Here is a 14,335-nt window from a genome sequence, read left to right on the forward strand (position 1 = left end):
TTTGCCACCTTACCAGAGAGAGGAAATGAAAATATTAAATATTTTAATTCCTCGAGTTGAAATCAAATCCACATGCGTCACGTTTACAGTCGCACGTCCGGGCCTGCGCCACGACGCGACGGCTTTGATTTTATATAGTTTATTATTTGATTGTAAATGCACATTTGCATATTAGTTTCTAAATAAATCGAAGGAATGATAATCCGTGGGTGTAACTGTTGGCAACGGTCTATGTAAATATTATCAGAAGGAGTCTCTGTTGGCTGTATAATGTATATACTGTACCTACATTGCAAAAATTATTAACAGAAATTTTCATTTCCACAAGTGTTGACGTCGACGGTCATTCACGAAGACGTGACGTGTTAATGTATTGTGACGGTATTTAAATATTAAAGTGGCTATTCATATCTATTTCGGCAGAAACAATCAAGAATAGGTCAATTATTGTACGAAAGTGGCCGTCGGCCCACGAGTGAGCTCCAAGGAGCATTTGATTGGCGTTAGTTTTATTTTTATTAAGAATTAGACCGGGAACACATGCGCGGGCGTTCGTACTCTCACATACTTGAAGCAAAATACGACTTAATATTTGGCTTGCCTGTGTATCGAAGAATTAAGTTGATGTAGCTATTAATAATTACTGAACGTAATATATTGCAATTCTTCAAGTCAACCAAACTGCCTATTTATATTATGTGGTGTATTGTATAGTTTTAAAAACACTGATCGCGAATTATGACGACGGTAGACGGATACGATCGATCTGCACCTGTACCCCGGGGAAGTGGTATATACGAGTGTTAATAGAGGAGAAGTAGCGCGGGCGAGCTTTGGCAAGGTGCCCGCGCCTCCGCCAGTCCCCGGAGTGCCGCCCCGACTGCCGCCTGCGCCGCGCGAACGATCATCCCGCCTCCAGTGCATCCGCTAAATACCCATTATAATTTTACGCCCGCGACGGTTCCGTTATCTTATTTTACTCGTAAAACAGATTATTTAAGAGACTGTAAACTTTTCGTGCTTCGTTTACCCTGTAGCTTTTGTCGATTATCGAAGTAGGTCGCCCGGTCCGAACAGACCAGCAAGATATTTTTATGGCCGGCGTGCGGTGCACACTTACGAGCTTCTTGGTCACGTTGCTAGTTTCATGAATTATTATTTATAGCGTAGAACCGTAAACTCATTCCATAAACAATACCGGATAGTGTGCTTAACGCGCACAATATTGGCCTTTTCGGACTAAATTTATGATAATGATGAGCTGATGTGTGTTGAAATTGACGTCGTAATATTGGCATTTAGGGTGGAATCGTTGACATTTGTGAATTGCATTTTATAGTAGTGAGTGTGAATTTTAAAGATGCATCATTTGTATCCATTGGCGAAGGGCGATCCTATGTGCCCGCTGGGCTTCCATCCGCAAGTTCGGTGGCCCACACGCTGCAAACGTTGCTTTCGCGACTACAAGGAACATGGTGGGCGGAAAAAAGAAGACGACTTTACAGTATCTACGCCAACTCTCTCCACTTGGAACTCGCCATCATCACGGTGGGTTAAGAAGCAAAGGGCAACGCTAATATTTATTCAAAGTTTAAGCGCACTTACGCAGTTTGAAAACTGACTGACTGACATTTTCCTACGTCAAATGATGTCAATCATCGAGTTGTATTTCGTGAATCTTTCGTGAATTATCTCCATAGTGGGGGGTTATTTAAATATATCTGTATGTCTCCGATAAATTAACTATTTTTTATTATATTCGCTCATGTTTTCCATTTCCTCGCTCTAGTAACGAGGCGTGGCGTTGAGTTTCGCCACACGATACACAATGCCTCCAGAACTAATTGCAACCTAGCTTTATATCAATACTTAAAAAATTGTTTAAGGAACAGACATTTGAATAAATACAATGAGCTGCTATAGTTTATTGGTAACTGATTTAAAATATGATTATCGGCGATTTAACGGCTGATAAATTGAGTTTTTCTTTACTTTCGGAACAATTCGTCGCCGTTGTTCAACGATGGCCTCACATATTTTGTTTTATTTTTTAATATGCTCCTAGGTATAATTTAACTTTTCAGTAGTAGGTAGATTGATATAATAAACATTTACATACCTTAAATTAATACATACAAAAACTATTCTGAAAACGTATTCAAACATTCATGAACAAACAGATAACAAAACAGTGCTGAAATCATAAAAATGATCATGGCAGTATTCCAAATTACTAAACATTCGCATTCCCCTACAAATGCTGACCGATTGACGCAATGAACTACGAAACAATATTAAATGTGTCAGCGTTTAGAAATCCTCCATTTATTAAAGCTAAGATGCAGTTAAAGATCTTTCTAATTATATGTTAAGGATTACAATTTGAGGATAATTATCAAAATTATTAGTGTAAGAGAATTTTTATAGCTCTATCGATACAATACTGGCTTAAATTAGTTTACTTCGTATATATTTTTCTTTAATTATATGTTGTATTAGCTTTAAGAATAAATTTATATCTGTTTAGATCTTAATAAATTATTAAACAATTGTGTTTCAAGATATTTTTCTTAAAATGCTATGGTTTCAACAAAATATTTTTGTGAACTTTACACAACTACCTACTTCGGTACAGGTATGTTAAATTCCTATAAATATATGCGGGTACCTATTAAAATTATTAGAATTAGTACTTAAATTATTATTGAAATATATAGCAAGTAGCAATTATAACACCTTTCTAGTACTAAAAACATAATAATTTTGTAGTTTTCTCCAGCAATGACCTAAATTTTGTTGTTTTAAAAAAACTAGGCCACCGTCATTATCACCAAAAGTGAACCAATGGAAAAAACTATCGTGGCCAACATCTAGATCATTTTGACAATACGCCCGCAAACTTAAGTTTGTCAAGTTGTATAAGTAAGTAAGTTTTACTTTAAGTTGACCTACAATTTTGAAAATGATACGGAATCCTCAGTCGTTGAGAGTGACTTGCACTTGACCGGTTTTTTTATGATTAACCAATTTAAGTAGGTACAGTAAAGGAATTATGTGAAATATTATTTCTATTTCATTTGTTCAGAAAATATGCATGATATTGATCTAAATAACATTAAACTAGAATAGATGACATTTACTTACAAAGATTAATCACCTAATAAAACGATTAGTTATTTGTAAAGTTATAAACGGAAACCGCAAGGGGGGTTAAAATGTTAGTTTACATGAATGGCTTCTAATGACTTTATGATGGTTAGTTTTGTAATAGGTATATCAAATCCAAAAAAATCCTTACGAAAACTTTCTAAGATTATGATTATTCCAGAAAATGTAAATATTGTAGTGTCTAAAACATTTGGTAACTCTCATTTAAATCGCAGTGTTGGATAATTAATGGTTAAATTAAGACATTATAATTAATTCGGTCTAGATCTAGAACCATAAATTAGAAGGCTATTCATTTAAATGTTTAGATGTTAGCGAAATTATAGTTTCGGTTATGTATATTTATTTTAATATAAGTTACGTTATAGAAACTATATTTTTAACAACCCACGACCTTAGCGTTATAGTCACACCCTCGTACCCCAGAGCTACGACGGCCTTCTTGAATTTCTCCTTGCGTTTGAATATATCGATATGTTACTCGTAAGCAATATAAATGACACAGTCACTTTTTTTATATGTTGTCTGATATTCGCGTGTGAGTCGGACTCGCCCACCGAGGGTTTCGATGCAATTTCAGGATTGTAGGTCAACGGGAAGTATAATATATAAAAGTTGACAAATTTAAGTTTGTTTTACGCTATATCCCCGCACACAGAATGTGGGGAACGGTAGTTTAGTGGTGACGGAGTGTTTTAACATGAGCTTCCCAAGTTCCCCTAACTTAATATGTACAGGATACAGTGTAAAGATATAAAAAATATAATTCAAATTCAAAATTCAAATTCAAATTGGAAATATTCTTTATTCAAAATAGGCAATTATTATAAGCACTTTTGAATCGTCGAATGAACATATGAACAAAAAGCTACCACCGGTAATGGTAATGTAAGCAATAATCTTTTTATAGGGGTCGTGACGAAGATAATGGTGCAGAAACGGAGAAGACAACACGAGGTTGGGCTTCTAGTTCGAATCTCAGCACTTTAGAGCCTACCAAGAAAGATGTTCTCTCCACTGGTATGTTTTTTAGTTTTTCAGTTTTAGTTTGTCAGTTATGTAGATGAATGAGTTGTTTAATGTTAAATACACATTTGGCTGAAAGTAAATATTGAAATTCGTACTCGTAACGTATCGTCCTATAGGCAATTAATAATTAATATAGAAAAGATTTAAAAACTAAAACAGTATTGTGTTAAAAGAGGAAAATACAGTGACTCTTTATTTGCCCTTCAGAAAGGCAAGAAAACGCGTCAAAATAACATATATTTTTTTGCTTACATTAATTTACCTATTGTAACCAACATCACATGCTGCAAAGCGGAATGTTTCCCGCATACAGGAAAATAATATGAAAAAATATTTTGTCTGTTGATGTGCTTAATTAAGTTGTCCAACTAACGACAGTAGACCATGGACAGGTAGAAATTTCTCTCCGAGGGAAAAAAGACAGTCTCTAAGTATATCACCATAACAAATAATTACATTTGCCTTAAGTGTGGTGGTTGGGCCTTAAGTTGGGTTCGAAAAATTACAATTAAATCCTCTATCGAGAAAAAACTGCATTACTTTCAGAACAATCTATTATGTTGTAACTTAAAACTATTAACAGGGTTTAGCAAAACCTTGTCGTGGACGTCGACGCCGGACTTAGGGGCCAACGAAAGCGACACAACAACTGCCGTCACAGTCAGCCTCAAGTTACCTAAGCGAAGATCCACTGGACCTTTACCGTCTATAGACACTGGACAGAATACGTCACAGAATGCAGGTAGCCTAGATTATATTTTACTTAAACGTTAGAACTAAATAATAGTTCTAAAGACTAGTTAATCTTGCAAGTAGGTAAATGTATTTGCGTAACCTATTTGTACCCGTGTATTGATAGCAATATTTTAAAGCCTATTAAAATATTTAAAATAAATCAGCTTCGCGATGTATACCGCACCCAGCAGGGTAGGCAGAAGGAGCCTCGTGTTAAGACACTCGGTCCCTCACTTTTATCCGAAATAATTAATTTAAGCCTATTATTATACAACTATTACACCATAAGTAAGAATAGAATCTAGTGTTGAGTAAAAACTTCAGAATTGATAATTTTCATTATCTTCAGAAACAGTGACAGTGCGTCGACCATCTCCGTCTCCACCACCGACTACCACTGCGCAAATCACGATCAACAAAAATGACTCGCTGGCAGAACGAGTGCGAAAGGTAACTGAAGTTAACAAGTAACCTCCTATATTAAAAGTAAAATAAGTAAATGAATCTGTCCATATTTTCAGAATAACCAAAAACCTTCTCCTAATACTTACATCATCATCATCAGCCTGTCCTCATCCAATACTTACTAAGTAACATAATTAACTCATTTAACGCATGATCACTTTAAGTGGAGTAATAGAATTCTATATTATCTCCAAACCCGATTCTGGATTATATTGTGAACTTTGTTGCCGTGCAGAAAATAGCAGAAAGGTCGCATCAGATCATTTGGCAGAGCAATAGACAGCAACATTAGTATTCGTAGTTTTATGAATTATTATGTTTACTTTATATAAATACGTTATTTAATATACCATACGCTATTTACTGTAAACAAAATAAATATATATAAAAATATTAATATAAAAATATGTTCATAAATCTTTCTTAAGTATTTCTTAAAACATACTTAAGCTAATATAATTGTTATACAGTTGTCTTATCATTGAAATAAATTACGCTCAGTATTAACGATCGAATGTTACCTATATTTAGAATAACACTTACATATGCATCTGATCGAATGGAATTATTGTATTGTATACATATATATATGTATATGTATATATACATGTTAACAGCTCTTAGAATTCTTAGAGTCCAGTGTACCGAAGTACGGTACTCTGGAATTTGGAGTATCTTCTACCTACGATTAGACTCTCAAACAAGACAGCTTATATTCTAAGTATACACAGTTTCGTTTTTATTTTAGATGCAATTAATGAAAGCAAAAAATAGTTTTGACAAGGAATCAAGCGTAGAAAAAGAGAGGGAAAGAAGAAGTACATCAAAAAATAAAGAAGAAGAAAAGCCGGTCCGTCATAAAGAAGAAAAAAGTTATATCAAAGAGGACGTGAACTTCATGATGCAAGTAAGTTAGCTATTCTGTGATATTTACTAATGTTAACTTATAATATATTTTCTTACTATTATATTTTAAATTATTTATCAAGGTGAAGAGCACCCGTAATAGTACCATATCCAAACCCCCCATGCGCGGTGGCCCTACTCGCGAGAAAGAAGAAACATCAGATGATGAAGGAAGCTATGCTGGCACTGTTACCACTGATACAGAAACTACTCTTATAGATCCAAATATTAAAGACTATCAGGTATGTTAAAAGCAGATATTATGTGAGTAAAGAAACACACAGCGTTGCCTATTCCAATATGTTGCCTCTTAATTCCTCTCTTTGACATAAATAAGTAGTGCAACAAAAAAATAAATAATTAACATTTTACAATTAATAAATAATAATTTAATTTTCAGGACCAAATAGATAATTTAAAACAAGAAAATGATCTACTTCGAAAACGATGTGAACGAGTAGAAAAAGAAAAGAGTGATATTTTACTAAGACGTTTGGCAAATATTGATACAACAAACAAGTATTCAAGTGGAAGATCTTCAGAAGTTCTTAAACTGCAGCAGAAAGTGAATGATCTCACTGCACAAAATGAAGATTTAAAAGATGAGAAGAAACATCTTAACTTAAGAATTAGAGAAATAGAAGCAGACCTTGAAGTAAGGGTCTTTCTGTCTGATTATTTGATAGAAACTATTCATAAGTTAACTTGTGTATTGCTTACTTATTAAGTGGGGAAAACGGAGTGTATTAATACTAGGTTCCCTCTGCCTACCCTGCTGTATGCGGGATACAGCGTGAAGCTGATTCTGATTTAATTAATTTATTTATTTTTGACATTACTATATGATAATGATGATGATATTTTGGTTATAGTCACGACCATCAGTTGAAGCACAAACACGTCAAATAGAACAATTACGATCAAAATTATTAGCAGCCGAAACTCTTTGTGAAGAATTAATGGATGAAAATGAAGATATGAAAAAAGAGCTAAGAGATCTTGAGGAGGAAATAGAAGAAATGCAGGATAACTTCAGGTTAATTAACTGTTATATATTTTTTTAAATGTGACTGAAATCAATACCTGCTATATAAAAAATAAAACTTTCAGGGAAGACCAGGCAGATGAGTACTCTTCTTTAAGAAGAGAACTAGAGCAGACTATCAAGAACTGCAGAGTATTATCTTTTAAATTAAAGAAAACTGAGCGTAAAAACCAACAGCTTGAACAAGAGAAACTTGATCAGGAGAAAAAACTGTTGGAAGTGAGTTTGCGTATTATGTGCATTAATAAATTTTTAAATTTTTCAATTATTAAATTTTTCATTGACATTTAAACTGACATTTTAATCAATTATAATTGCAAAATGTACGTAAATTATTAAAACCATTATGGCACAGTTAGACAATATTGACTAAAACTCGATAATTTTGGGTTAGATTCACTTCTTAGTGAATTTTCTTCTTCTAATATTTCTCTAGGCTTACTCTGCCTACTCATCTATATACGGGATACAGCGTGAAGCTAAAAACAATTTTAATTTAGATAGTAGGTGGGGCTGAGGGTCTGCAGCGTGAGAACCGGATAAAGGAACTCGAGCAAGAAGTTGCACGTTCTAACGAAGTAGCGCTGCGCTTACAGAGGGAGTTGTCTGAAGCAAACACAAAATTGTCTGCTGCGTCAGGTGCACCGGCCAATGTCAAGAAGCAGACCCAGTTGACGGATGGAGTAAGATAATTACTACGAATATATCTTTTGAATTGTTTTTATATCTTTTAGGTATACATATAGTTAAACCACGTGTCTGTGAACGCGATGATGATGTTCGATCTCATCGAGTTATGATTTATTTAGGCGTTTACTGAAACTTGATTGTCAATAATTTTTTTTTGTTAAAAAAATTTAATGTTAAAAAAGAAGCGTTCTCTGCCTATATTTTGGCAGAGTATACGAAATAAATAAAATAAAAGAAAAAGTTGCATATACATTTTTCCCGGCTGCTAAGAAAGGGTTATTAAATTTTCATTCAAATTGCCATCATTAGAAAGTGTCGCGGTCATCGCTCACGCGCGGTGGCAGCCAAGAAGACCCTGCCCAATTGTTACGGGATTTGCAAGATTCACTAGAACGTGAAGCTGATTTAAGGGAGCAATTACGCAATGCAGAAGAAGAGGTATGATGACGACTTTATTTGCCGTGGTTTTATTATTTAAATACATATAGTTTCAGTTTTATAAAATTAAATTATAAAACGAGAACGAACTAATAGAATAAAAAAAACTAATAAAATAAAAGCATATTATTATTTTGTTGTCACATTTGAATTATATTACGTAAGAATCTAAGTTGTATGGGTATTTCAGCATGTTATTAATTCATGGCATTATCAGTTTTAGTAAAAAATTAAAAATATTTAAAGAATGTTAGCTATTTCAATACTAAATTATATTTAATTAAGAATAATGACTTCATTTTACAGAAATATTTCATTTTACACACTAAATTTACATTACTTTTCCGCTGTGTAACAATCACCTAATTTAATACTTTAATTTTATTTGGAGTAATTCTTTAATAGCTTAGCTTAAGCCACAATCAATTGGCCCGTTGCCAATATGTATATGAGTCAACAGACTTTCTGTCTTCATAAATAAATCTATCGTTCTATTTACGTACGCAAATTATTATCAAGTTGTAAGCTCAGCTTTAATCTCTAAACAGGCTAGTCGATATCGACAACGCTTCGGAGGCAAACACAGCTCTCTAGCACCGAAACGTCCTCAGCCTACATCGCTTCACCTTGCTTCCAGCCTTGCTGCCAATGAAGATGAAAATTTACATGTTAAACGAATTCTCGAAATGCAGTATAGCTTAGAAAATAAATTATCCTCCTTAGATATCAGTAACTTAAGCGTTGGCGTAAATAAAACTGTTCAAATTCCACAAGACATAGTTAATTACTTTTCTGTTGGTTGTCAAACTGATATTATATTGTGTCATGACGTAGCAAATGATACTAGAAAAGTAACGCTAGACTCTTGCTTACAAATTGATATATCTACGTTAGATATGTATAGCCAAACAGATAATGTTTTTATGAAAAACAAATATATTCAAACAGAAAACTTACAAAGTAACTCGCATTCGCAAACTGAAAAATTAAAGATCGCTAGCACTGCTGTGCAAACATCACCTAAAAACTTTTGTGATATATCTCTTCAAACGATTACCTCGAACTCTTTGCAAACTCAAACAGACGAAACAATCTGTGATGATAAAAATACATTGACTGAAATATTTGCTGAAACTGATTTCGATAAAAAAGTTTCTATATATAATATAAATACGTCTGAAAAATCTAGAGAAAAATCTGTCAGTCCGCCTTTATCGTCTGATAAAAATGCATCGTGCTCAATAAGTAGGATACAATTTCCTTTTGCTTTATTCAACCCGTTGGCAGCAAGGGTCCCTCTTGTAGGTATATATTTGTAATTTTAATGAAACCATAACGAATGTTCTTAGAAGTTGTTTCTGTATGTAACAATAACCAAAACCTCTTCGTTTTAGCTTAGAAATTGTATTTCATCATTAGTTATTAATAAACTAACGAATATTTTCAGGCAAATAACTTGCGTAAAACTGCATCAAGAGTTGAGGATGACAATGAGTCCTTACTTCTACAGCTGAAGAAAATGGCTACCAAGGCCAGAAGTACGTCAAATTATAATTGAGAATTCTCAGTTTGTGTATCCGCAATCCCAGTTAAATGTTCCTCTTTGCATCACCTATCTAATATTAAATCATTACCATAATTGTAACCCTTAACTGCCTACAGGATACCTATTCTTATGGACCTGCAATTCTTCGACGTTGTTACTAACACGCTTTCGCCTATAGGGACTTCCTTTAAGTCTACGTAGCAAGTGCAATCAATACCGGCGTATTTTACTGAGGTAGCCATTTTCTACAGTTCAGTTTTAGACCTGAATACAATTTAAATGTTAATAGCCTATGTTTGCATTTATTTTTCAATTTATAAAATAACTAATTTGTCCTAACATTTATTTTTAATCATACCTATGTAACACTATCATTGCACTTTACTAAAATATATATAAATAATTCTTGTACCATTTTAGATTAACAATCCTTTTCTATAATATATACATACTGTCACAGGCCGAAAACTATCACCTTCTCCCCCCGCAAACCGTTTGGCTATCGAAGCTCCTAATGAAAAGGATGAAGGTATTTCAGATGAAGAAGATCCAGCTGAGCTAAGAATTTTACTAGAACTTAATGAACAGGTTAAGAACGCTAATATTATTTAAAATATATATGTGTTATGTGCAATACATAAATGATTTATGACACAGGTTCTAATTATGTTACAATGTCTCCTTAACTTCTAGGAAGCAGCTGTATTAAGAAAGAAAGTGGAAGATTTAGAACAAGATAGAGAATCTTTAAAGAAACAAGTTAAAGAATTAACAGATAAAATTGCTCTTACTAAAACAAAACCAAATACTATATCAACTGTAACTTTGCGAAGAACGACACCAAAAGGAAACTTGGCAGAAGAAAAAGTTAAAGTAAATAAACTTGCTATACATAGTTTAGCACATGACTTCGTTAAGACTAGTGCCTCCTGAAATAGTGTTTCTATGACAATTAATATGACTTCTTCAAAACAGGTTCTTGAAGATGAAATTGCTGAATTAAGAAAGAAATTAATAGAAAAGGAAAGAGATTGCGAAAGATTACACGCGGAGCTAAGCCTCACACAGAAGAAACCTAAAGCTTCACTAATAAAGAGCAAGTCAGTGTAACGAGTATCCATATATTATATGTACACAATATATTTAGATATTTACTAAACCTTTTAATTTTTTTATTAAATATCTCAGGTCTTTAGATGCCACAAGTGATCAACAAAATGTAGACTTAAAACGCCAACTTCAAGTCATAGAGCAAGAAGCTAGCGTTTTAAGAGCAAAAACACAAAGCTTGGAATCCGATAATGAGAAATTACAAGCGGAAAACAAAAAACTTCAGGTATAATGCGCTCACATTGTAGTGTAATTCTCCTTGAGCCAATGAACAGCCTGTTGTCTTTATTAATTGATCGTCTAAGTAACTGCCTGAATTTGATTTACTATGATACCCTAATGAACTTTATAAATCGATAAGAGACAATAGACCCCAAAAACAATGTTATTTTTAAAGACCACTTATCGAAACAAATATTGATTGTCTTTGAAGTTATTTGCTTATATAATATCATTGAAATCGCTAGTTGGCTTAGCATACTGATTATGTCTTAATTGAATGTCTAAGCTAGTTTCTTGTGACAAATATAAACAATATTTTATTTAATTCATTATTATTTGTAGTTATTGAAGAATGCAAAAACATTAAAGACTGATAAATCCTTAGAGCTCAATACCTCCAAAATAACCCAATTAGAAATAGAACTGAAAGATGCATTAGCAAAAATTAAAGACTTAGAAAATACTAAAGAAGAAAAGTCTGAGAAGAAAGTTCGCTTCGGTGAATTAACTAAAAAAGATTCAGATGTTCTTAAACTAAAACAAGAAGAATTGGATAAATTAAAATTAAATCTTAATAAGGTAAATAAATCAGTTGACTTTACAAGAAAATAGTTTTTACTATTTATAAACAAATTATACTTTTGGCTATTCAGGTGGAAAAAGAAAAGGTCAAGTTACAAACAACTTTAAAAGAATTAAAAGAAGATGCTATTAAATCGTTTAAGCCTAGGGTACCAAAAAAATTGACTGACATAACAACTAAGCTACAGATGAAAAAGATGGTAGAAGATCTAGAAAATGAGATTGGTAAATTAAATAACTAATTAACGATATAAATTATACTCATTTAAACTAAGGCACATGTGTTTAAAGCTTTTAAAATATTTTATATTTTTAACAGGTGAAATGTTTGTTATAATGAAGAATGCTGGAGTAACATCTCAAGAAATAAAATCTAAAGGACAGTTAGAAAAAGATGTTGAAAATGCAAAGTCTAAATTAACTAAAACTGAGACTGATTTTACTAACGAGAAAAATCGTTTACAAAGTGAAATAGCTAAATTAAAAGATATGAACGGCAAACTAGAAACTGAAAAGAAAACAATAATAGATAAGTGCAAAACATTGGAAACAGATAGTAATAATGTAATAAGCGAATGTAAAACACTCAAAGAAGAAAAGAAAAATTTAGAATCTCAAATCGCTAAGCTTAATTCTGACATTAGTAAGACAATTTTAAATTATACTATTTAATACATACTTTTGTTTTGATAGTGTGTATTTATATTTGACTGTAATGACTTTTTTTACTAATTTACTTTTTTACAGAAAAAAATTGTACACAACAAACTGCTATGTCTGACTGCATGAAAAAAATTGAAGATTTAAAAAAAGAGATGGACTCTAAGGATAAAGAAATAGACAAATTGAAAAAACAAATAGAAAATATTAATAAGTTAGAACAAGACAAAAATAAATTGCTCAAAGAGGTATGACTAGAATATAATTATATTATTTCTTTAAAAATATACGAGCATGTAACAGTATTTATATTGTATTGTACGTACCATATTCACTGTATTTCAGGTCGGAGATAAGGCTAAGAAATTAATTGAATTTGAGAAAAAATTAAAAGAAGCTGAAGATAAATGCAAGCGAACAGATAAATTATTAACTACTCGTAAGGATCGTGTAGCAAAATTAGAAAAAGAGGTAAAACTTATATTTTATTCTGACAAAAATGCACTTAAAATTAGTTCGCAAAAAAATTGTGTTGTTCCAAATATTACATTCTTTTTTCCTAATAAATTAAAATATAATGGTACAAAAACGTACATAAGAAAGTGAACTCATTATTATACAAAAAAAATGATAAAAATGGTTAATTTTCGAAACAAATTAAAAATTTAAATTACTCAATACGAAATCTTCGATTGTGTCTTTTTTTAAAAAATTGTTTGATTTTGGAATATTTTTCTGTGTAGAACGGGTTCCGGAAGTTTTAGAAAAGAGCTTACCAATTTATATACATTATTTAAATTTTGTTACTTTCCATCATATTACAATACAGCAAGTAGTTTAGCTTCAAAATGTAATAATTAATAATTATTTTCTTACATATTAGCTATCAGAAGAAAAAGAACAATCAGAAGCACTAGCAACAGCTAAAAGAAGAATATCTGTTGATCTTACAACAGAAAAAGATGAAATCCAAACAAAATTATTTAAAACTGAGAGTAAATTAATTAATTTAGAAACTGATATGAAAGAATTGAAATTAGAATATGAGAATAAAATAACAAATTTGGAATCCAGTATATCGGCAAAAGATATTCATATAAAACAACTGGTATTTTCTGATTTGAATCCCCAGTCCCAATAGCATGAAATTATATCGCTAAGCCCCACCCGTTGTCACTTCTCGTATTGCGCTATTTGCAACAAAGCTACGAGATGTTTTATTTTGAATTTCTATTTAGATCAACATGCATGACCCTTCAATCCTAGTAGTTTTGATATATTAAATGATCAGTTTCTTTTTTTGTCTTTACATTGTTTTTGTTTCTTATTTTATATATTCCATCATAAATATTTTATACCTTTTCAGATTTATAAAATGTTACTAGTTAAAAAATATCTAATTTTTGTTATTTAAATTTAAGGAGGATGCGTTAAGGGAAACTTCTAACCAAAAGTACGATGAAGCACTATCGAACGTAGAAATGGCACAGTTGAAAGAAAAGTTTGCTAAGGCTTCCAAAGATCTTAAAGAAAAAGAAAAGGAATTGTCTACAGCTAGAACTGAACTAAATACTACTGAAAAAGATTTATCAACCTTAAAAGCAGAAGTAGCTAATCTGAAGTCCAGTATTGCTAAATTTGAATCAGAAAAGAATGAACTTGAAAGTAAATTGCAATCTGAGAAAAAAGAAGCTAACTACTGGGAATATAAAGCTTCGGAACTTGATAGTGATTTGCAA

General features: G+C 32.1%; 1 protein-coding gene across 3 annotated transcripts in view; it reads left to right on the top strand.

Annotated features, from left to right (window-relative positions):
• The window catches only part of LOC146535772 (uncharacterized), a 20,189-nt gene continuing 5,854 nt past the window's right edge, over positions 1-14,335 (top strand). The window contains exons 1-23 of one of the 3 annotated variants that reach the window (XM_085191503.1): positions 1-1,548; positions 4,079-4,188; positions 4,781-4,939; positions 5,282-5,382; positions 6,146-6,304; positions 6,387-6,545; positions 6,704-6,958; positions 7,176-7,339; positions 7,414-7,567; positions 7,849-8,031; positions 8,348-8,476; positions 9,025-9,781; positions 10,483-10,610; positions 10,716-10,895; positions 10,998-11,122; positions 11,211-11,358; positions 11,697-11,933; positions 12,008-12,161; positions 12,256-12,579; positions 12,684-12,844; positions 12,942-13,067; positions 13,480-13,704; positions 14,018-14,335. In XM_085191503.1, the coding sequence (XP_085047629.1) occupies positions 1,361-1,548; positions 4,079-4,188; positions 4,781-4,939; positions 5,282-5,382; positions 6,146-6,304; positions 6,387-6,545; positions 6,704-6,958; positions 7,176-7,339; positions 7,414-7,567; positions 7,849-8,031; positions 8,348-8,476; positions 9,025-9,781; positions 10,483-10,610; positions 10,716-10,895; positions 10,998-11,122; positions 11,211-11,358; positions 11,697-11,933; positions 12,008-12,161; positions 12,256-12,579; positions 12,684-12,844; positions 12,942-13,067; positions 13,480-13,704; positions 14,018-14,335 (4,644 nt within the window). In that variant the 5' untranslated portion in view covers positions 1-1,360. Of the gene's footprint in view, positions 1,549-4,078; positions 4,189-4,780; positions 4,940-5,281; positions 5,383-6,145; positions 6,305-6,386; positions 6,546-6,703; positions 6,959-7,175; positions 7,340-7,413; positions 7,568-7,848; positions 8,032-8,347; positions 8,477-9,024; positions 9,782-9,923; positions 10,015-10,482; positions 10,611-10,715; positions 10,896-10,997; positions 11,123-11,210; positions 11,359-11,696; positions 11,934-12,007; positions 12,162-12,255; positions 12,580-12,683; positions 12,845-12,941; positions 13,068-13,479; positions 13,705-14,017 lie in introns of all 3 variants that reach the window. The other 2 variants (XM_085191505.1, XM_085191504.1) reach the window with 2 other exon arrangements.

This window comes from Heliconius melpomene, chromosome 10, assembly GCF_056956725.1.
Source record: "Heliconius melpomene rosina isolate 202511_hmr_F chromosome 10, ASM5695672v1, whole genome shotgun sequence".
Lineage (NCBI taxonomy): Eukaryota > Metazoa > Arthropoda > Insecta > Lepidoptera > Nymphalidae > Heliconius > Heliconius melpomene.